The 23,849-nt window shown below is 42.4% G+C and overlaps 1 protein-coding gene across 1 annotated transcript in view; it reads right to left on the bottom strand.

Annotated features, from left to right (window-relative positions):
* LOC123504555 (ATP-binding cassette sub-family C member 9-like) overlaps positions 1-23,849 on the bottom strand; it is a 45,786-nt gene that overhangs the window by 12,603 nt on the left and 9,334 nt on the right. Inside the window, 23 exon segments of the mRNA XM_045255161.1 lie at positions 265-386; positions 1,171-1,436; positions 1,911-2,052; positions 2,055-2,080; positions 2,307-2,521; positions 2,616-2,861; positions 3,716-3,853; positions 4,184-4,224; positions 4,227-4,288; positions 5,021-5,176; positions 5,820-5,925; positions 6,396-6,521; positions 7,189-7,357; positions 7,721-7,990; positions 8,212-8,390; positions 9,252-9,414; positions 9,955-10,092; positions 10,589-10,773; positions 11,951-12,212; positions 13,884-14,087; positions 14,229-14,295; positions 14,478-14,686; positions 22,852-23,849. The exon segment at positions 22,852-23,849 is cut by the window's right edge and continues 419 nt beyond it. Of these exon segments, the coding sequence (XP_045111096.1) occupies positions 265-386; positions 1,171-1,436; positions 1,911-2,052; positions 2,055-2,080; positions 2,307-2,521; positions 2,616-2,861; positions 3,716-3,853; positions 4,184-4,224; positions 4,227-4,288; positions 5,021-5,176; positions 5,820-5,925; positions 6,396-6,521; positions 7,189-7,357; positions 7,721-7,990; positions 8,212-8,390; positions 9,252-9,414; positions 9,955-10,092; positions 10,589-10,773; positions 11,951-12,212; positions 13,884-14,087; positions 14,229-14,295; positions 14,478-14,686; positions 22,852-23,604 (4,245 nt within the window). The 5' untranslated portion in view covers positions 23,605-23,849.

The following is a 23,849-nucleotide window of genomic DNA, read 5'->3' as shown; positions in this document are numbered from 1 at the left end:
GGAATATAAATCTTCTCAGGTCATTGCATCTTCCTTCCAATATATTCACATGTTTTTCATCACTGCAATGTACTGTAGTAAGACTGAAGAGATGTGAACCCGGAGCTTTTGCCGATATTTCACACCCTGTCGTTTATAGGAAGAGATGCTTGAACTTACTTGGAGGGAATTATGTTGAATCAGATTTGAAATAGAGTCTACACAAAGCACACTCCCTCCAACACACTACCAGTAAACGTTACGCCAGAAACCAGCATCACTCACCGTCCTCTCTACAAACTCCTGCATCGCCTCCTCGCTGGTCTCGTTCGCCCGTCTCGTTTCCTCCCAGTGACTCGCCTCTCCAGTCCAACGTCCAAGCCAGAAGTCCAGCAACACGCTCACTCCTGTAGTGGAAGAGGAGGTCGTCCTTATGTTAATCTAATCCTCTTCTGGTTGCGTTGTGTTAATATAATCTCTTTGCCTTATTTTAATCTGATCTTTTTGTTTGAGATTCTTCTGTATTTGGCATTTTCTAGTGTAAATAGAAGGACCATGGAGCTTTTCTTTATTGTTGCTTAGAAAATTCACTCGATGATTACCTTCCTATGCTTCCATGTAAAGGAAATAATATTTACCCCTTCAATTCCATGACGTGTTTCCATATTCATTTTGTTTACTATTTAGTGATTTTATACAGCTTCAGAAACTGAGGTGTAGGATTAAAATTGTGAAGACTGTGGCCATTAATCTTCTGACCTCCATAGACTCTTCCTAATGTCAATAAAATGGTCTAATCGTACACAAATCTCAAGATAAAAAAAAGTATCCCAGTACTGAAGGGGTTAATCTAACCTTTATTATTATCTTTGGAATCTTACGTTGCCTTTTCGGTCTAAATGACGGGCTGGGAGTTTTCGTAGGCTTAATCAAAAGCTCACTTTTGAATTTCCTATCATGGATATAAGTGAAGAAGATATAAATTGGTCTTTTTAAAAATTTTTCTATTTGTGGCTCGTTTCACATGAACACATTTAATTTCTAATTGTGGTTTATAAATACATTTTCATGATTCGAGTGAGAGTTTAACAAGGTTTGTTGTACTACAGTGGGGGAAAGGAACATTTATGAGAACACAGTTAACCATTTCTTTGACTATTGAAAAAAAAGGCACGAACTAAGAGTCCTCACCTTGACCAGCGAGGGCACATAGCAGGTAGGCCATTCCCAAGCTCACCCCGCAGGCTTTCAGGTACACTAGGTAATTCCAGGTGGAGGAGACGCTTCTGCCTCTTTCCTCCTGTTCTTCCTCTACCATCTTTCCATCTTCTTCCACCTCCTCCTCGACGGGTACCTCCTCCTCCAGCTCCAGGTCTTCTTCTAAGGCTGTAGAAGGTGCAAAGAGGCGACCCAAGTTCCATTTTTCGTTTTGAGTGCTGTTCGTACGCCGCACTGACCTACTGGGAAGGCGTCGATGGAAGGAAGATTCAAGTTACTATGATAGAGATAAGCATTAGAGAGTAGACATTCAAAGAACAAAGACCAGTTGATCTTATGAGTGGGGAAGTCGACGTTTGGTGGGAGGAAGTTCGAGTTTAAAGGAAAAAAGATTGGATTTCAGAGGAAGGAAGTCGAAATTCTGAAAAAAGGAAGGCAAATATTAAAGGAAGGATGTCGTAATTTAGAGGAAGTCGAGCTTGAAAGTTGATGTTTAAAGGAGGAAAGTCGAGTTACAAGATTGGGATTTTGAATTTCTGATAGAGAGAGAGAGAGAGAGAGAGAGAGAGAGAGAGAGAGAGAGAGAGAGAGAGAGAGAGAGAGAGAGAGAGAGAGAGAGAGAGAGAGAGAGAGAGAGAGAGAGAGAGAGAGAGAGAGAGAGAGAGAGAGAGAAAATGTATACCAGTCATCCTTAAACACTATTAACTTCTTACCTAAGGGACGCGGAGGAGAGAAGGCGGCTGAGGAGAGGCTGGGGTGCAGGGCGAGGTCGTGACGGGGCGGGGCGGGGTTGGGGAGGAAGACTGAGGGCGTGGCGAGGAACCTGCCTCACACGCTCCACCTGAGACGACTTTCGCCAAATGCTGGAGCGCTGGATTTAATTCTGAAAGGAGAGGAATAAGAGGAATGGCGATATAATGTTTGTGTTGATAGTGGTGATGATTAGACTTAGATAATGATGATGATAATGATGATGAAAATAATAATAATAACAAGAAGTAATAGAAGAGGAGGAAGAGGAGGAGAAGGAAGAAGAGGAGGAGGAGAAAAGAAAAACATAAGATTAGTCACTATCATTGTTCATCACCATCCACTACCCAAACACTCACCGGAAGAGCTGGAGCTTATTGGAGGTGGAGGTGGTGGAGGAGGAGGGATGAAGGAGAGGGTGAGGCGGCAGCAGTGGGGTGAGGGCCGGTGGCAGGTAGACATACTCGTCCCCTGGCAGAAGGGCGCTGTGGGGCACCTCTCTGTTCATGCTGTATTGCCGCGCCGCCCTGCTGTGACCCCCGCCCAGATAGTCTTCGTGGTCCTCTGCGTTGTGCTGGACAGTGAAGGCGAAGATGAGTTTAGTACATACGTTAGAGTAAGTGATCTCTCTCTCTCTCTCTCTCTCTCTCTCTGATACAGCCACTCACCTCGTCAGCACTGCTTCGTTGTGATCCCCTTCTGGAGTTGTTCCGCAGCGCCAGGCGGGACACAAGCCTTACCAAAGCCCATCTCTCCCTGGCCGTGCGTCCCTCACCCGCTACCCCTTCCGGCGTGCCCTGCGTCCCCTGCTTGTCGCTCCCGCCGCCCCACCTCTGCCACAGCTCCGGCGCCATCCGAGACACCTCTAAAGGACTTCCTTGAACTGAGATTCGTCCTCCTTCCAAGTAAATGATCTGCAGAAGAAGAGAAAGATGGTGAATGGTTGTGTATTTGTATTGGTATTGCTACTTTTTTTTTTATTTAGAAGGGATGAAAAAGATTGGATGGCTGAAGTGGGAACAGAGATTAGAATGAAGGACGGTGGGAGAGAAATATCAGTAGCCTGAACACCTCAGTAAGTTGTGTTAATGTTGATGTTTCGTGGAATGTTTCTGTGGAGTAAATGGGAGATTGACGTGGTGGTGTTGTCAGTAGGTATGCTTACCTAATCTTGCTAAGTTTTCTTGTCACAGTGTTTTCTTGTTAAGCCTGTGTAGAGAGGAAGGTTAGAGTAGTGGGTTAAGCCAGAGTCTCATGATTAAGTCAAGGGCCAGAGTGTGTCATTGAAAGATGGATTGCACAAAACCAATTCAAGATTGGACAAATATACAGACATGACTAATACATTCACTGTGTTGTTATAGAAAACAAAAGGTAGAACAAAATAGTTGCATTAAGGATGTAATGGGTCTCTATCAAAAAAGAGGTGTACATAAGAATAACATTACAAAAATGTAATGGAAGCACATGTTCATTTTGAAAATACAACAACAGAAACAGGTCATAGAATTATAACAGTGGAAATACCAAAGAGAAAAAAAAAAAAAAAAATACTCAAAAAGGAAGCTTCAAAGAAACTTCTGCTTAAAAGCAGATGAGTGCACGGAAGAACGAAAACAGCGCGCTTACATTAGGAAGCGAGAACAAGACCCTGGAGAGAGCGATGCATCCATGCATGAGTGCGTATTAGTTAGAATAAGTGCGTACGTTTATGTACACTGAGCGTGCATGCATGGCAAGGCGAGAAAGGCTGCTCGGGAGGCTTTACTTTCTGGGCGCGACGGGAGAAGTGCGTGAGATGTGTGGCGAGGATGACGGTTCGACGACGGCGCAGCAACAGCCCCAGCACCCCCTCCTCCCACACGCGGCCAGCCACACCGGAATCCAGGGCGGAGAAGGGCGAGTCCTGGCCAAACAAAAAGGCATGGGTATTTGAGAGAGGAAGAGAAAGAATATGGTATGGAACAGGACGAATAAGAAAGGTGTGAGGGCGAGGGAGAAACAGTTGGAGAAGGAATAAATAGAGGGAAGAAGAGAAGGGAAAAATAAGTAAAACGATGAAAATTGTAGGTGGGATGGAATACGATATAAGTATGTAAGGTTGCAAAATTAGAGGTGACAACAAGAATATGAAAAAGACAAGGGAAATCTTTATAAACTTACATGAAAAAATAATAAAGTAAGGACACAAGAACACAAAAATACGAGTAGATGCAGCAATGAAGTCTTAACTTACCAGAATGACCGTGCGCGCGTCGCTGTAGAGGGCACGAGCAGGGCTACACGTTGACGTTGGCCACCTGACAAGCTGATACCCCGCTCGCCTATCTCCGTCAGGTCCCTGTGGGTGGAGCCGCCATTAACATGTCAGAGATTGTTAGCATTTTAAATTTACTTGAGAACGAGTGGAAGATGTGACGGGAACTCAAGCTGGAGAAGGAGTACGGGTTTACTGATGAAATTTAGAGTTTTCTGCCTGTTTTGTACTGAACTGTTTCAAAACATATCGATAATTATTTTGGCCAGCCTCTTTCGAACTCTTAACTATTTTTCTTTTTGCGAGTAACCATGTAGAAGGCTTTTTTTTGCCATTGTTTTTCTGCTAGCATAACTTAAATAATTAGCATATACCCTCATCATCGTAAGTTATCTTCTTCCTTCTCCCTTACACCATCCAACACTAATAACTCCTTCAGTACCATGTCGCGTTTTCATATTTATTCAGCTTACTATTTGGTGATTTTATACAGCTTCAGATAGTTATGTTGGGATCAGAACAGTGAAGCATGACCTTTGATCTTCTAGCCTTCATAGACCTTTCTTAAATCTAAATAAAATCGTCCAGTCATACCGAAAACTCATGAAAAATGTGCGTTAGAGTACTGAAGGAGTAAAAAAAAAAAAAACATCACCACCACCAATCACTATGCCTCTTACACCTCAGCACTTCACAGTTCATCTTTACAATACACCTTGTCATATCATCTCATTTGTCAAACGCTACCCCATAATCAACTCTCTCTCTCTCTCTCTCTCTCTCTCTCTCTCTCTCTCTCTCTCTCCTTCCACTTACCCGTGCGGCAGGATCTTGACATCAGGGTGGAGGGCGCAGGCGGTGAGGACTCTGTTGTAGCGCCGAGCCAGATAGCGGCGCCCGAAGAGAATGTTGTCTCGCAAGGAGGCGTTCTGGAGCCACGGCTGTTGAGGTGCGTACGCCACGGACATCTCTCTGGTAGGGGAAAATTTTAAAGTATTCGTGAATGATGAAGATAGATAGGTAGATAGATAGATAGATAGACTGATAGATGGATAGATAGATAGATTGATTGATAGATCGGTTGATTGATTGATGAAGAGATAGATAGATTTAATGAGCGAATAGATGAGAGAGAGAGAGAGAGAGAGAGAGAGAGAGAGAGAGAGAGAGAGAGAGAGAGAGAGAGAGAGAGAGAGAGTACTTGCAATTTCGTGCAAGTGTGAAAACTTGAGCAAACACACACACACACACACACACACACACACACACACACACACACACACACACACACACACACACACACACACACACACACACACAGTCAGAATACGGTGATAAGCTTCATTTTTTCTATGCTATACAACTATTTCAGAGGCTTTGGTATAAAATTATGAAAAAAAAAATAAATGCTTTAAAAGTTTACAAGTGATTATATATATAAAAGAAAAAATATATTGACAGCAAAAGTCTCAAGAAATCAAAAAAAAAACGAGGAAGTGGACACAAATCACACAATAACAAACATACATCATACCACACCTTACCTAACACCTTCCCTCTACAACACAACGCACTTGTCTCCACCTCGCCCAGCCTACCACCCACACACACTCACCCGTACCACCGTAGCTGTCCTCTCACAGTGCACAGTTCCCCCAGCAGCGCCAGCAGGAAGGATGTTTTTCCAGCTCCTACAGCACCCAACACCACAGTGAGTCCTCCTGAATGAGAAAGAGAGAGTCCTTTACACGGAGAACTATAGAGATAAAGAGCAGTGGGGGAAGGAGAGGAGGAGGAGGAGGAGGAGGAGGAGGAGGAGGAGGAGGAGGAGGAGGAGGAGGAGGAGGAGGAGGAGGAGGAGGAGGAGGAGGATGGAGTTAATAAAGTACTGGCAATGGAGACGAAAACAATGACGCAGAGAATTTTAAAGAATGTCAAACAGAGGGTGAGGAGGAGGAGGAGGAGGAGGAGGAGGAGGAGGAGGAGGAGGAGGAGAAAGAAGAAGAAGAAGAAAAAAACAATAAAAGAACAAATCATTAAGAAGAGAATTAAGAAAAATGACAAAAATGCAAAATGACTAAGAAAATGAGGAAAAGGATGAAAAAAAACTTTAATTAACCATTTTTCCTTGCACTACAAAAAAAAAAAGACTCCATGAATAGCAAGCAGGTGGAATCGAGGGGAATCACACCTGCGGGCACCTGAGCGCTGATGTCCTCGAGAGCTGGGTAGCGGCCGAGGGGTGGCCACGCAAAGCTGCCACACTGGATGCTTACTGCTGCTTGTCGTCTTTCGTCAGCCGTCACCAGCCCCTCACCTGGATAACCAACGTAATAGCTATCATCATTAACCCCTTTAGTACAATGACGCGTTCGCATACTCATTCTGCTTACTATTTGATGATTTTATACAGCTTCAGAAACCTATGTGGAAGATTAATTTAGTGACGGCTGTGGCCATTAATCTTCTGACCTCTATAGATACTTACTAATGTCAATAAAATGGTCTAATCGTACACAAATCTCATGGTAAAAATGTGTCCCGGTATTTAAAGGGTTAACTCTTCATCTAGTTTATGTATATAGCCATTGAATATACATAGATTTTCTTACATGTCATACTTTCGTCTCTACTGATTATGCCCTTTTTTTTTTTTTTTTCCTGTGCTTATATTTCTTTTATTTATTCTTTCTCACCCCGTACTATTCAACATCTTCGCTTCTTGCATCTCCGTACCATATTCTGAAACACTTCCGCGCCTTCCCTCAACTATTTTCTAGTCTCTAGTAGAAATTACATGGGTTTTTAATAATGTTTTTACGGTTCCAGTGACAAGTTAACAAGATTTTTACATAATCAACAGAAAAACACTTTTGAAAACTTAGTTAGTCATCTTTGTGGCATTTGGAAAAAGTGCTGGTGACAGCAAAACGTTTCAGAATTCTTCTTCATCTCATGTCTTCCTCCCACGCATCCTTGCTCACCTCTGTTCTTCCAGCACTCGGTCTCTGCCTCCACACTGCCCTGAGCTGGCGTGCTGATAGCCTCACTCTTGTCCTTCTCTTCATTACATTCCTCGTCATCTTCGTCGTCATCGTCATCCTCTTCCTCCCGCGACGCAGTGGATGAGAGCAGGGAGCAAGCGGAGGTGGGCTGCAGTGCAAGGAAAGACGATAATATTTGGTCGTTAGCGGATCACTCGTGTTTCTTTAATTGGTAATACGTTGGGGAAATTAGAAAAAAAGGTAGCTACTATTGTTTGTCAAGAACTACTAATAAACTTTTTTTCTGTGAATTATAAAAAGGTGCAAAATTGTTTTAATAAAGGGAAGAGATAACGTATAACACAACAACAATAACAGCAGCAGTGGCAACAACAACTACTACTGTTATTGCTACTACTACTACTACTACTACTACTACTACTACTACTACTACTATTACTACTACTACTACTACTACCACAACTACTACCACAACTACTACTACTACTACTACTACTACTACTGAACTTACTCGACTTTCCTCCGTGACTCGTGACAATCTGGATGTCTTGGAATCAGGTGTCTCATTTCCTCTTTTCCCTGCTCCTCCTCCTTCCCCTGCTCCTCTCCCATTAGCTCTCACCCCTTTCTCCCCTGCTGCTGCTCCTCCTCCCTCCTTGCAGTCCACATTGCAGCCCGTCCCTCCACCCCGTCGCGTCCTCAGAGTGATGGGAGTGAGAGGAGTGCGAGGACCCTCCACGTCTGGGGTTTGAAAGAAGAACTCCAGTCGACGCACGCTGTTCTGAAATATGAAAGTGGTTGACGAGATAACGCCGGAATATAAGGGATGTATGTGCTAACTCTCTCTCTCTCTCTCTCTCTCTCTCTCTTGCAGAAACACGCACACACACAAAAAAAAATCATAGATAAGAAGAGAGGTCCGAAGACTGTCACTCCCCTCTTATCAGTATCAATCCAAGCTAACTCTCTCTCTCTCTCTCTCTCTCTCTCTCTCCGTCTCACCTTGGCCTTAATAGTGTGGGAAAGAATGATTGGCAAGATGAACAGAGGCACCGTTAGCTGGTTGAAGAGCGCCAGGCCGGAGAAGACGCTGCCAGCCTCCAACGGCCTTTCCTCCACCAGCGTGTACAGCCCAAAGGTCACAAGCGACACCAGCACCCCCGCCGCCTGCGTTAGGAAGGCTGTGGAGGGAAGGTGGCATTCTTGAGGTCCAGTGGAAAGGCTGTAACGTATTTTGTGATATGGGGGAGGAAGACGGAGAAGTGGGTGGAGTTAATAATGTATTTCGTAAGTGGATGAGGTTACGTGACAGGAAGTACTAAAGAAAATAATTGCAGTGAGAAATTAGATAAAGTGCGACGTTTTAATGGCACCGTAGAGAGAGAAAATTATAAATAGTGTTAAGTTACGTATGTTACGCGTAGGGGAGGTTATGTGCATGTGTGACGTGGATTCAATTGTACTAATAAGTAATGAAAAAAAAAGGAATTGACATTTTTCAGTCTATAAATAAAACGAGATGCCTTATTTTACACACACACACACACACACACACACACACACACACACACACACACACACACACACACACACACACACTAAAAGATAAAAAAAAATGCAAATTCAAACTAATCTAATATTTTTGTCGATGAAACGCGACGCAGATCTCATCAGCGCTTTATGTGTTTTAAACTGCAGTACTGTACTACTCATGATATGGCCAGTCCGTTCATAATACGCTATATCAATACATCTAACATCGCTGGATGGCGGGTCAGCAAAGCGCCACCTCCGTTCACTTCCCTTCTGCGTAATGTGTGGGGCTGGGAAGTCCAAGAGGCGTGAAGACCAACCAGGTAAGAACGCGGACGTTACGTAAAGGGGATGTCAAGAAGAGAAAGTGGGAAGAGGAGGAAACGAGAAAGTGGGTGGAGAAAAAAAAGGAGAGGCGAAAGAGGAAATGAAGAAAAGCCAAACAGGAAGAGCTTGATGAGAGAGAGAGAGAGAGAGAGAGAGAGAGAGAGAGAGAGAGGTTCACTTACTCATGAAGGCCCGTAAAAGAGAGTCACGGTGCAGAAGGGCGAGTTCTTTCTTCCTGACGGAGGTGATCTTGCGTAGAAACACATCCTCCCACCCGTGCACCTTCACCAGCCGCGCCGCCGCCAGCACCTCACACGTCCGTCGCAACCTCTCGTCACTCACAGTCTGGTGGATGAAGAGACAAGATATAAAGGATGGGAGAAGGAGAGAAGGAGAATCTTAAACGACGAAAGAGCAGAGAGGATTTGAAAGCGACGATGGGAGAAGAAGAGATAAGAAGGACAAGGAAGGGAGAGAAGAGATATAAGACAGGAGTGAAGGAGAGAAGAGATATAAGGCTGAAGGGAATGAGAGATGTGAGGGACGAGGGAAGCGGAGGAGGGAAGGCGTAGGAGGAGAGAGATATTATAGGACAAGGGCCCGAGGGAGGAACTGCGTATAAAGGAAAGGATGTGATAAAAAGAGGATAAAAGGTGTGAGGAAGGAAACGAGAGAGAGAGAGAGAGAGAGAGAGAGAGAGAGAGAGAGAGAGAGAGAGAGAGAGAGAGAGAGAGAGAGAGAGACGAAAAGAGAAAGCAAAGGTTATAAACTTCCCCTTTTCACTGAGATTGTATAGATTGCGAAATGAAACAGAATACATCAAATACTATAATCACCAAATAGCCACCCCGTCTCTCTCTCTCTCTCTCTCTCTCTCTCTCTCACCAGGAAGGTCTTGTTGGTGTCCGCTATCCGTCGACAAAGGAGGAACTGCAGTGGCGTGAGCAGAAGGATTGCGGCGACGGCAGCAACCACGGCGGAGGTACCCAGCTGCACCCACAGTAGCGCCATGATCACCAAGACCTGGGCCGAGTAGAAGGAGGAGGAGTGGTAGTAGTATTGGAGGACGAGTGGGGCAGAGCAGCAGAAATATTATAACCCAGTACTTTTAAAATTTTACTGTATATTGAAATTCGTGTATGTGGAAAGAGGTTCTCTACATGGAATCTTAATTTGAACAGAACAGGAAGGTGTAGATTGTAAAGCCACAGTGTCCATTACTGAGGAGCCTTTAAGTTGGTTCTGAATGTACTGTATATAAGGCGCTCAGTCTCATTCTTCCTTCACCAGATGTAGTTTCTTTAGTTTTGCAGTTTTATTTCTTACTTTGTTTACAGCGTTGCCTGAAGAAGGAAGTGTTGCATATACTGAAATATTACGGAGAAAAAAGAACTCAGAATGGTTGATATAATGCGCTTCTACACTAAGTTAATGCAGTAATTGATAGAGAGATAATGAAGGAAGATAGGTGTGTGTGTGTGTGTGTGTGTGTGTGTGTGTGTGTGTGTGCGCGCCTCACCTTCAGAGGAATTGCCCAGATGTAGTGACAGTGCATAAAGAAGGTCAGGATATTGTCTGAGTCCTCTGAGGTCAGGTTAATGATGACACCAGCGTCCTGTCCTCCTTCCCCCGCCTCGCCGCCTCCTCCACGGCCTGCTGCACCCACGCCTCCTCCTCCTCCTCCTCCTCCTCCACCGCCCTTGCCTGTGTGAAGGATATAAGTTAGCTGCAGAATGAGTGGTGAGGGTAAAAGCCTGTCAAAGTATGGGTAATGACTAATTGTGATGTGTGTGTGTGTGTGTGTGTGTGTGTGTGTGTGTGTGTGTGTGTGTGTGTGTGTGTGTAAATGAGTATTGTGTACCTTTACCAGTTACCTGTGTTAGTTCCCTTAGCAGTGGCTCATCTCTCAATATGAAGGCTCAATATCTATACAGCACCGTGCTTCTAATTCATCGTATTTTGTTAGTTATCAGATTTAGTACAAGTTTGTTTATAGAGGCATGTCCGCATTAAAAGACGCAGCACAGTCATTTTCAATTCAAATAATAATCCAGTGACACACAGTTACGAGTACATGCACGGAAATTACTGTATTAGACCCACGCAAGCCAGTGCACTGTTAGGGTACATGAGGTGGTTTCTTAATAATTTGACGCATTTATATCTAGGAGCGAGTCTCTCTCTCTCTCTCTCTCTCTCTCTCTCTCTCTCTCTCTCTCTCTCTCTCTCTCTCTCTCTCTCTCTCTCTCTCTCTCTCTCTCTCTCTCTCTCTCTCTCTCTCTCTCTCTCTCTCTCTCTCTCTCTCTCTCTCTCTCTCTCTCTCTCTCCCCCGTCACCCCTCTGCCTGCCACTCCAACACTGGTATGCAATGTGAAGGGAGGAAAATATTGCGTAACGGTCTGTACTGATAAAAAGCAGGGATTTCCCAAACAGAAGAGATAATTTTAAGAGTCTTACTGGATGTGCGTCACATATACAGTATATCTCCCACTTACACAAACTATTTTTCCTTAAGAATCTTCAAATATCATGATTATGCAGAGCCAGTACTCATATCCTTGGAGCAATTTCTTGTGTCAGTGTGTCGTGTCAAACAGTGATGTTCTGAGATTGAATAGGGGGCTAATATAGAGACCAATGGACTGTTTTGTAGTACAGCAAGAGTAAATATCAGGAAGAATTGAGGGTGTGATATATGAATATTACTATCTCTTGTCTGAAATATTTTGGTGTGACGTAACCTTTGACAAATGCATGGGAAATAAATAAAAGAGCCTGATTATGATCATAAATGTTGAAAATAACAAAACAACATAAAAAAAATAATATGTTAAAAAGAATCGTCCAGGTACTCGTTAATTAATACACCTGCCTATCTTACCTTTCCCTGCCATGGTTCCATTCCGCGTGCTGGAAGCGTCAGCCCCTCCGTCAAGAGCTGACGGCGGGGTGGTGGCGGAGTGCAGCCTCAAAGTCTTGTTGTATATCATGACCTGCAGGGCGGCCTTGGCGTGGATGCCTTCCATGGCCACCAAGTGTGTGGAGGTCTGGCTGAAGGTGGACTGGGCGAGGGCAGCCACCAGGGCCACGCCAGCCACTATCCACCCGTTTCTCGCCGCCTCCTCCCATCCCACGTAGTACAGCTACAAAGGAACATAACATAAGAGGAGCTACAAGAAGCCATCGGACCGACGTAGATAGATATATAAACAGACAGAAAGATAAAATTAATATTTCATTGACCACTGGGACATTACCACCGCAACGATTAAATTTCCTTTACTCCAATTTACAATTCTTCATTGTGGGCCATACAACAAATATCGATATAAAACGAATGTAAAAACAATTATAAGTGCTGTGGGATATTAAGTAGAAATCGCTTCTCTACGTGCCAGCTCCGGTATAAAACATACTGATGAAATGTTCTGTTCAAACGTACCTTCCTTTATCCACGTATCAATCAACTCAGCCATGAACTTGTATCAACAACCTGACAACTGATTTCTCCTTCATTCATCAACCACTATACATGACAACAAATTTCTTCCTAAGTCTTTCAAAGCGTGAATCCGTTATCTCCTTCATGCGACCTTAATCCCACTGTATTGCAGGGTCAGCCACTCGAGTTATCCTTCCCCATCTGTTTCCATCCATTGCATCATCTTCTTGATCTTCCACCTTGTTCATGTCACTCCTTGTTACGTCTCTCCATCTTGTTCTTTGTCTCCCAACACTCCTCCCACTAACTTCAGCCGTCATTGCCTTCTTCACTGCTTCATCCGTTATCATGTCTTGAATATTGATAATTGTGGGGGAGGAAAGAGCGTGAGCGCGCACCCGTGTGTGTGTGTGTGTGTGTGTGTGTGTGTGTGTGTGTGTGTGTGTGTGTGTGTGTGTGTGTGTGTGTGTGTGTGTTCAAGGAAATGCCTTGAAACCCGAGTGCGAGCGTATGAATACTCTTATTACGGATGACATCATAATCCTGCCTTGGCGTGACGGTCCGCGGCTCAGCTTCATTACGGTCCGGTGCGGTAAAGAAACACTGGGAATGCTCGGGACATGTGGCTTGGCTCAAGATCATCATAATTGTACTATGTAACACGATAGGCGGCAACAGTGAAGAATGCGACATAAAAAGAATGAAAAGAACTGAGCAAAAAAAAACCAAGAAAATAACACTTGAATTTCTCGCCATAAACCTAACCTTTTCAAACTGCATGATAGAGAAGTTTAGAGTTGCACTGAGAGGTAATAAAGTCAAAGATAAGGTTTAAGTGACCTACTCAGAGGTCGTTTCAGACTGGTGCTAGCAATGTGATCAGATAAAAAAGAAAAAAAAATTATGTTTATCAGTATATACAGAAAGAAAATAATGGATAAATAAATTGGGAGAACTACTCTCAGAAAACATAAGGAGTCTTGTGTTTGAGAGTACAGGAGTGGTTATTACTTCTTGAGGTTTTGGTAAGCACAGCATATTTAATACTGCGTTTGTTATATAGTTATAGAAGAAAGTGTCTTTACCAAAAATCAATAGAAGTATTAAGTGCAGACCAAAAAGTCAAAATATCTTACTGCTTCATCAGCTTTTTGATATGTAAGTATAATATTAGTTTGATTGTTTTGATGAAAAATAATACTAAAGGTTTCATCAAGCTTTTAAGATTGGAATATCCGAGTAAACCCTTTTTTTCATAGAAAGAGCAAGATTTATTTTAGAGTCTTTCTTTATTTGCCAAGTCAACGATTCTTCTATATGATAAACAGAAAAATCGCTCCTGTATCTGAGCCAGCACGCGTTATCACCTTACCTTATCCACCACGACTCCTTCTTTCACCAGCTTGCCTTCCTGCATCTGCGTCACGTAGGTCACGATGAGGGAGATAGCCAAGGGTCCCACCACATTCACACAATCCCCCAGCAGCTTGAAAAGTCCGCCGAGTGCCATTTCCCTCCAGTAGGTGAGGAAGAACACCCGCCACAGTGAGGGAGATCTGTCCACTCCGAGGTGGCTCTGAAAGTAAGTGGGTTACAAAAGATGATGATCCCGAAGCGAATGTTATGAGTGATACGCCACGAAGTTATGCATCCATCAACACACACACACACACACACACACACACACACACACACACACACACACACACACACACACCTGTTCCCTAAGGTAGTGGTCAAGCAGTCTCTCATGCTGGTACCTCGCCTCCTCCTCCCGGGGCAGCCTGCGGGAAGTCATTAATCGTTAGGAGTTATTCTGAATCTATTTATCAAAGCAAAACACCACCAGTAACAACAACAACAACAACAGCAACAATAGTAACAACAATAACAACAATAGCAACAGTGATAACGAGGACAGAAGAAATAACTAAACTCAACAAGGACAACAACAACCATAACTTACTTGCCCAGATCGGAGTAGGTTAGAGGTCTCTGCCAGCCGAGCCGCAGCAGGTGGAGATACCAGAAGAAGGTGCCACGGGAAGGGAGTCCCACGTGGGGGTGACGGTAAGCAAGGCTGCCTCCGCTCCCCGCCTCGCTCCCAGCCGCGGTACAACCTTCGCCCTTCCCTGGGGTGATTTCCAGCACTTGCGTGTGGCGCCGCTTGTGTACCTGAACCAAAGCCACACGGGATAGGGTGAGAATGACACCTGTAGTTCACATCGACTATTTTAGTTTTTCGTCATTTTAAGCTGATTCGCTGTATTCATCATGTCATCTTTTGTTTAGCTCAAGTAATCACATGAACCCATTCACATCTAACGCCTTTTCATTCACGCAAGACCTTCAAATCTATCGTCATTCTTGGGATTATCCTTATTTTTTTTCCTCTTGTTAGACAGTCCCTTCCTTTTCTTCTTTATTAAAAGTGTGCCTGTTATATAATGTCGTCACCACAGCTGTAGTATTTCCTTGACTCTACAATTTTTGCACATAAAGTAAAAATACACATTTAATAATAATAATAATAATAAGGCAAACATGTGTTGATAGACAACTGGATTGAGAAATGCCAGACAGGCAATGGGAGCATAAAACTGAAAAAAGAACCCGTGTATACAAGACTTGACGGAAAATTACTCAACGACACGGCACACATAGCACAGTAAGACACTGGGGGTACCTATGGGCTTGTTTGCCAAAGAAACTATGTATAGGAACAACACCGCTGATGTCTGGCAGTAACATAGTAAACACAGCGAGGCAGTCTGCTCAGGTTCTTGTGTTAGGTGACGTAAGGGTATTCGGCCTTGAATCCCAGATCGTGAGAGCACCGCGTCATACTATTGAGAGACAACACTAATAATATGTTGAGAGAGAGAGAGAGAGAGAGAGAGAGAGAGAGAGAGAGAGAGAGAGAGAGAGAGAGAGAGAGAGAGAGAGAGAGAGAGAGAGAGAGAGAGATAACCTGTAGACTAAAATCCATTACTAATAAAAGAATAGGGAAAAAAAAAAAATAGATTCAGTAAAAGAGCCACATGAATTAGCAAACCCGTGAACAAGTAGTATAAGCAGAAGAGCTAAGATTTCTCGATAAAGATTTCAAAGCCAAACAAAGTGATCAAATGACAAAACAGCGTAAATAGAGAAATAAGCAAGAAATAGTGATTAAGACATTTGAACGATTGCCAGTTAGTATATATATATATATATATATATATATATATATATATATATATATATATATATATAGATAGAGAGAGAGAGAGAGAGAGAGAGAGAGAGAGAGAGAGAGAGAGAGAGAGAGAGAGAGAGAGAGAGAGAGAGAGAGAGAGAGAGAGAGAGAGAGAGAGAGAGAGATGGGGAAGATTCAGATAACTTATTCCCGTGAAATAATGGTCTTTCAGTGAACAGCAAACAAACTAACAAACTAACTAGCTAATCAACTAAGCAGTCAGCTAAGAAACAAACAAACATACAAGCAAAATGACCGTAAACATCATCACCATTATTATCATCACTAATGCGTCTCCTTCGCCAGAATAAATAAACAACTACCAGACACTGATATATAAACTAATAACTTAGTAATGACAATAATAACAACAACAATAATAATAATAATAATAATAATAATAATAATAATGATGATGATGATGATGATGATGATGATGATGATGATGATGATGATGATGATGATGATAATAATGATGAATGATATTATTATGATTAAATAAGAGTAACTGAGACAAAAATTTCCTACATCTTCCTCCTCCTCCTCCTCCTCCTTTTTCTCTCAACACATACCCATCCAATCACACGCGCGCGCTCGCACACACACACACACACACACACACACACACACACACACACACACACACACACACACACACACACGTTTAAACATTTCCCAAGACAAGAATAGTAGGCATCTAAGCACCTTAGATCCTTACTACTACTACTACTACTACTACTACTACTACTACTACTACTACTACTACTACTACTACTACTACTACTGCTTCTGCTGCTGCTGTTGCTGCTTTTGTTGTTGTTGTTGCTGCTACTACTACTACTACTACTACTACTACTACTACTACTATTACTAACTACTATTACTACAATTTGTAAAACTAAAAAATTAACAATTTGTAAATCTAGACACACATAAACACACACACACACACACACACACACACACACACACACACGACCCACTCCCTTCTAAAGCAGCGCACACTATGACACTGAGCTTTAAAAAGAGCCCTGGAGGAACGCTATTCACTTCTAAGCTTTCGTGAGATTGAAATATAAGAGAGATAAGATGGGCGAGATCCTCATATTCCGCATCTCTCTCTCTCTCTCTCTCTCTCTCTCTCTCTCTCTCTCTCTCTCTCGTGTACCTTGAAAACACTTGACTCTGTGGCTGATAGGAGTGTGAGTGACGAGTTGAGTGGGTGAAGGTTTGATGATTGAATGGGTGACTAACGTGTGTGTTTTAAATAGTGTCTTTTATCGTGTGGCACAGAGGATAAGTGAAGGGTTGACTAGGAGTATGACATGTGGATGGGTGATGGGTAAATGGTTGAGTGTAACGTGTAAATTTCATAATCTGTTTCTTGTGTGAATGCAGTGATTTGTTTGGCCAATGTAGCGTCTATTAACTCTCGATGATCATGATTTTTCCTCTCATTATTGAACTTATGGTAAGAAAATAATAAAATACGAATATTCTGTCTACTTAGAATATCATAATCCTTTTTCTGCATTCAAGATTCTATTTATTATTTTTTTGGACATGGTTTATTCAACTTGTAGTCAATAGAATGTCAGTGATTGGGTTGGTAAATTTGAAATTGTTTGTATGGATAAAATTTATATATTTATTCTTATAATGTGAGCTTTTACTATAATATTGATTAAGTATATATATAAATTTAGTTCACTATAATAGTTATTGATATATATTACAATTGGTATATATATACGATTTTTCCATAGAAAAGTCCCACTAATAATAATTATTGAATTCGTATGAGTGACAGGTTAGCAAGTGTGGAGTAGGGAAGTGTAAAGGCACCACAAATACCATCTCAATCACCAGGCTCCCCTGCCTTGGCTAAAGCCGCTTCTCTACCCCTCAGGAAACAGGGGGAGAGGTGCATGACGCTTCGAACATGCCAGGGATCCAACCAACAACGGTGCTACTCACGCAGGAGCTGACGACGGAACTCTGGTGGACCACAGACAGACAGTGGCCAATGACAAATAACTATTACAAATATCACAATCGATAGAATTACAATTACATCTTTTAACCTAATTATCATAGGTATTGGAATAATTGTAATATTGTGTGTGTGTGTGTGTGTGTGTGTGTGTGTGTGTGTGTGTGTGTGTGTGTAATAGTAGAGATTGTAATAACTGTAATTTTCTGCATATATGTGTCCGTGAGTGTGTGATGTGTAATTTTAGATATTGTTATAGTTGTAATTTGGTGTGTGTGTGTGTGTGTGTGTGTGTGTGTGTGTGTGTGTGTGTGTGTGTGTGTGTGTGTGTGTGTGTGTGTGGTAGTAGTAGTAGTAGTAGTAGTAGTAGTAGTAGTGGGAGTAAGAGCAGGAGTATCAGTAGTATCATTTGTATTAATAGTAGTAGTAGGAAGAAGAAGAAGAAGAAGAAGAAGAAGAAGAAGAAGAAGAAGAAGAAGAAGAAGAAGAAGAAGAAGAAGAAGAAGAAGAAGAAGAAGAAGAAGAAGAAGAAGAAGAAGAAGAAGAAGAAGAAGAAGAAGAAGAAGAAGAAGAAGAAGAAGAAGAAGAGAAGAAGAAGAAGAAGAAGAAGAAGAAGAAGAAGAAGAAGAAGAAGAAGAAGAAGAAAGAAAAAGAAAAAATAAATAAAAAACTAAAAATAATAATAATAATAAAAGAAGAAGAAGAAGATTAAAGGACAAATACCGAGAAGAAGAAGAAGAAGAAGAAGAAGAAGAAGAAGAAGAAGAAGAAGAAGAAGAAGAAGAAGAAGAAGAAGAAGAAGAAGAAGAAGAAGAAGAAGAAGAAGAAGAAGAAGAAGAAGAAGAAGAAGAAGATCACGGGAGTTCATCAGGCGAAATGACTGTTCTTTGTAATGGCAGCATAAAATTCTCGTTAATTGACATTGAATCATGAAAACACCTTAAATAAAAAGGACAAGAATAAAAAAAAAAAAACGTTACACTGAAAAGTTGACTACCATAGATAGAAGATGGAAACGTTTAAGCCTTTCAACTTCATGACGCATTTTCATCTTCCTTCTGCTTACTATTTGATGATTTTATACAGCTTCAGAAACTTATGTAGCCATTAATCTTCTGACTTCCATAGACCCTTCCTAATGTCAATAGAATCGTCTAATCATATCCAAAAATCAAGGTAAAAATGCATCCCAGTACTGAAAAGATTAAGAATGAATGCCTGCTTCCAAAGACTATAGAGTTACTTATTTATGTTTTCACAATATAATAGCTTGTTTATGTTGAATCATGAACATATCAATGGAAACTGTAATATTTAACTTCCACATAAGCCTCTCTCTCTCTCTCTCTCTCTCTCTCTCTCTCTCTCTCTCTCTCTCTCTAAAAAAGATGCAGAGATGTTTAATATTAATACCAGACTGATGCCACTTCTAAACACATGTAAATCAGAAAAACCAGTCCATCTCGAGTGCACTATTACCATTGCTGCATTTAACATTTAACCTTAACAAAAGACCACGGCTATTAGATAAGATAATGGAGCGATATGTCACGTTGCACGAATTCACCACCACAGTTGTTTTAAAGATAACCATTCATCTCCGTTCTCAAACATTTCGATACCTTGCTCTTCAGAAACATTAGAATTAAAAAACGCTACCAAAATACATACACACACACGCACTCACACGCACACACACACGCTTTGGCAAGGTAGCATCAGCATCAGCATCGGGGTCGCGAGAAGAGAGGTAGGTTGGGGAGAGAGGAACAAACACAGAAGTGGAGCAGCGATGAATGGGAGGCACAGCGCGGCATAGGCACTATAGAGACGGGAGGGCCAAGTGATATTTCCTTCTCTCTCTCTCTCTCTCTCTCTCTCTCTCTCTCTCTCTCTCTCTTCACGGCAGTCAGCCAAGTAAGGAAGTCCTTCTTACATCTCTCTTCCTCTTTCTCAGTATTCCTTCCTTACTCTACGTTCCTTCTTCTCCATCTCTCTCTCTCTCTCTCTCTCTCTCTCTCTCTCTCTCTCTCTTCACGGTGCCATCACTTAAGTTGTCACTGCGCAATTAACTCCTACTTTCCATTTTTTTTGTCTGTATGAGATCAAAATCGACTTTCATTTATCACATATGGATATTTTCACTGTATTCATTGTTATTATTATCATTATTATTGTTATTATTATTATTATTATTATTATTATTATTATTATTATTATTATTATCATTATTGTTATTATTATTCGATGCTTCTCTCTCTCTCTCTCTCTCTCTCTCTCTCTCTCTCTCTCTCTCTCTGGATTCTTTCTCTCATCCCTATTTTTTTCTTATGCCCGTGGTGCGCCTACTTGCTATTGCAGTATACCAGACCTGAGCTTATGTAAACACCAGAAGACATTTACCGCGTCGCGTGTGTGTGGTGTGTGTGTGTGTGTGTGTGTGTGTGTGTGTGTGTGTGTGTGGTGATAAAAAGGCGAGCACAAATAAGATGACACGCAGGTGCACTTCTCACTCCCTGAACCCGCGTCCTCTGAGCCAGAGAGGACCGTCCTTCAACATGTGTGTCTCTCCTCTGCGTTCCCTCATGTACTTATTTACTCGCGCATTCAGAGTATCACCGTGGCTCACCTAAAGCTATTGAATCTTCCCAAACGACACGATGGTTAGGAATGCGGCAACTATATTTCTTTATTCTAATAGCTTCGCGAGAAATTATATACTTACTTGTGTAATGCTAAAACATACAGATATAATGAAACAGTTATACTAGTTCTCTCAAACTGGAAGAGAGAGAGAGAGAGAGAGAGAGAGAGAGAGAGAGAGAGAGAGAGAGAGAGAGAGAGAGAGAGAGAATGCAACAACTTTGAGTACTTATTAGATCTCATGTAAAGTACACTAATATTTCATTGTGTCATGTAAAACCGGAAGAAAAAAAAAATGCGACTTCTATGTTATTTTTTACTATATAATTTCCCTCGTAATTATGCTGACAATGTTCCGTGTAATAGAAAAGCAAGTCATGTACAGGATCAGGAAACGGAAGGAGAGTTAGAGACTGCGGCGACTGTGCTTCCCTGACTAAATATATAATCCCGCTTTTTTTTCTATACCATGTGGGGTTTTTACGGGAATTTATGGGCTAAAGGGGATACTTTTTTGTGGTACCTCCTATCTCAAAGCCCACCCGCTAGGAAACCGTTGCCCCGAATGAGGAACCCCGGCCTACACTCGGACCGTGGACAGGATTCGAACCCATGCGCTTGGAGACCCCTCGTACGGTCCATTGTACCACAGCGGCCCCCAAACCTTAAAAATGTATCGACACTGCATTGTGAAATATAAGCTACAGTTATATTCATGATCATAAGACGGATGGAAAATAAAAAAAATGCAACAATTGTGTTTCTCCGGCTAAACAGTTCCGCTTGAAATTGTGCAATATAAAAGAAAGTTCCATGCCGGGATGAGTAACGCTGGACAGCCCCAACCTTGCGCCTACTAATTCCGACCTTTCTATTTCAGTATATGAATATGTGAATGAATAAATGAGTGTATGAATAAACAAGAAAAATGGATGAATGAAAATGTAAGTAAGCAAATGAATAAGGAATCTCTTGTGAAAACATCTAATTGCCAGAAATATCTTCTTATGCCGACGCAAATATACACTTACACACACACACACACACACACACACACACACACACACACACACACACACACACACACACACACACACACACACACACACACACACACACACACACACACACACACACACACACACACACACACAGAGGAGAGGAGAAGGAGTAAGAAGAAAGAAGACAACAACAACAACAACAATAACACACACGTACACACACACACACACACTCTCTCTCTCTCTCTCTCTCTCTCTCTCTTTGCCCACACACACACAAAAACACACACGCACAGAGGAGAGAAGGAGTAAGAAGAAAGAAGACAACAACAACAATAACAATCCCACACACACACACACACACACACACACACACACACACACACACACACACACACACACACACACAGGAGATACGGAGAGGGAGGAGGGGGAAAGAAGAATACAACAACAACAACAACAACAACAATAGCAAAGAAAGAAAGATAGAAAAGAAAAAAAATTAAAGAGAAAAGGAGCGAATGAAAAAAATGGATAAATTTTAGGGAAAAGAAGTTAATTATAAAGTAAGCAAGTAAAGTATCACTTTCTCTCCTTTCTTCAGACATAAGGAGATAAGCGGAGTTGGACAAGGAAGGAAGTGAAGCGGCTACGTACCCAATGGTGCCGCTACGCAATCTCTTCTATGAATCGACCATGAAATAAATAGGATACTTATATTCTCAAACTCTCAGGCGCCGTTCACCAAACTATGTACCTTAAAAAGACACATCTGAGGAGGTGTCATTATTCATTTTTTGAATTTTTCTAAATAAAGTGATAAAATGGAAATAAAATGTTCATTCTATTTAATTGAAAAATGAGAGTTGAATTGTGTGCTTGTATTAGACAACTTTCTATTTCATTTTCTATATTTCTGGCAAAGGGGACTCTTGAAACACATGTAGCTTAATTTTTTTCATGTGTTATTTCGTTATTATTACCTCCGTATGTTGACTGTCTGGTACCGCGCCTCTTAGTTCTCGCTGCTCCATACTTCCTCTTGTCTCTTGACGTTTATGAAATACGTTCTGCTTCAGATGTGTGCCATTCCACTTTATGTCCCGATATTACTTTTCCCATAATATAGAAAGGAAGCACATGCGCTGTCGTCAGGAAATTAAATGTCTAACAAAACATTCTTTTTATAATGGTCAAAGGAAATTCATTAAAGTGTCGAACGAACTTAAAATAATTCAACTTGAATTTCCAAGAAAGACATGAACTTGTGTGTCTAAGAAGATGAATGGAGCTAAAATGACATGAGTGATGGTATGCGCTGTGTGTGCGTGTATATATAGACTCTGTCTTCCGTGACCCTTTACTCTCTTTATGTTCTTATGTTGTTAAGGGCCTGCGTCACCTCCAGCATCATGCCATTCCCATCCCCCGCCACACCTCCTCCTCCCCCCCAGCACACACTCACCCAGTGCAGGAAGGCGACAACGTCCAGACAGCAGAGAAGAAACTGCAGCGCCCCGCAAGCCAGACTGAGCGTAGGATACACAAGCATGGGCGGTACTCCACCCAAGCCCACCGCCTGCCACACCCGCACTCCCCCCACGCACGTCCCGCACAACCATATCCCAACCCCCACGCCCACTCCACCCCCACACTGCCACCTCTCCAGGTGGTGGTAGAGAATCCAGGTGAGAAGGGTGGTGAATAACGCGAGGACGTGGGCGGGGATGAGCAGGACGTGAGGGGCTTGGGAGTGGTGGTACCTTAATGCCGCCTCGCCGCACGCCCCTGCCTGGATCAGCGTGAGCAGCAACAACACCAGTGTTCGAATCCCATGGGCGTAGAGCAACGTGGGCGAGGCGGCGCAGAAGTTTTTAGGAGTCGTGGTCACGCACTTGCCGATCAGCAACGCCGTCATAACCACCACAGCCCACGACCCCGCCAGCGCCACTGCCATAGTATCAGGTGACTCTGGCCGGGCGAAGAAGAGCACCGGCGTGTGGGCCTCGGACGTGCTTTTGACTTGAGCCGAGAACTCCTTCATAATTGCGGTGACGTTGACTACTTCTGACTTGGAGGGCGGTTGCCGCATGAGGTCATTCAGCACCGTGCTGAAGAACTCTTTGAACACCCGCTCCGTGCTGGCTGGGGTCAACGCCACCACCCCTGGGATGTCTGACCCAGGTGTGATGCCATCCTGTCGAGTGGGGTCACCCATTACGCTGGCAGGTCATGCAAGTCGGAGGTCACACTCTCACCGCTTCACTGCTTCATTTTCACAAATATATGTACTTTTTTCCACAAGTATTCCTTTATTAATTTGTTTCTTATTAATCTTTCAAACTCATGCGCATTTTAAATTTCATGTATTTTCCATGACCTAACTTCAAATTTACAATGTCACACAATATTACTCCAGTTTTAGGAGAACCTTATCTATGCACGAAAAGACCATATTAATAA

Source organism: Portunus trituberculatus, chromosome 16 (genome assembly GCF_017591435.1).
Source record: "Portunus trituberculatus isolate SZX2019 chromosome 16, ASM1759143v1, whole genome shotgun sequence".
NCBI classification, from domain to species: Eukaryota; Metazoa; Arthropoda; class Malacostraca; order Decapoda; family Portunidae; genus Portunus; species Portunus trituberculatus.
This window is presented reverse-complemented; position numbering and strand designations above follow the sequence as displayed.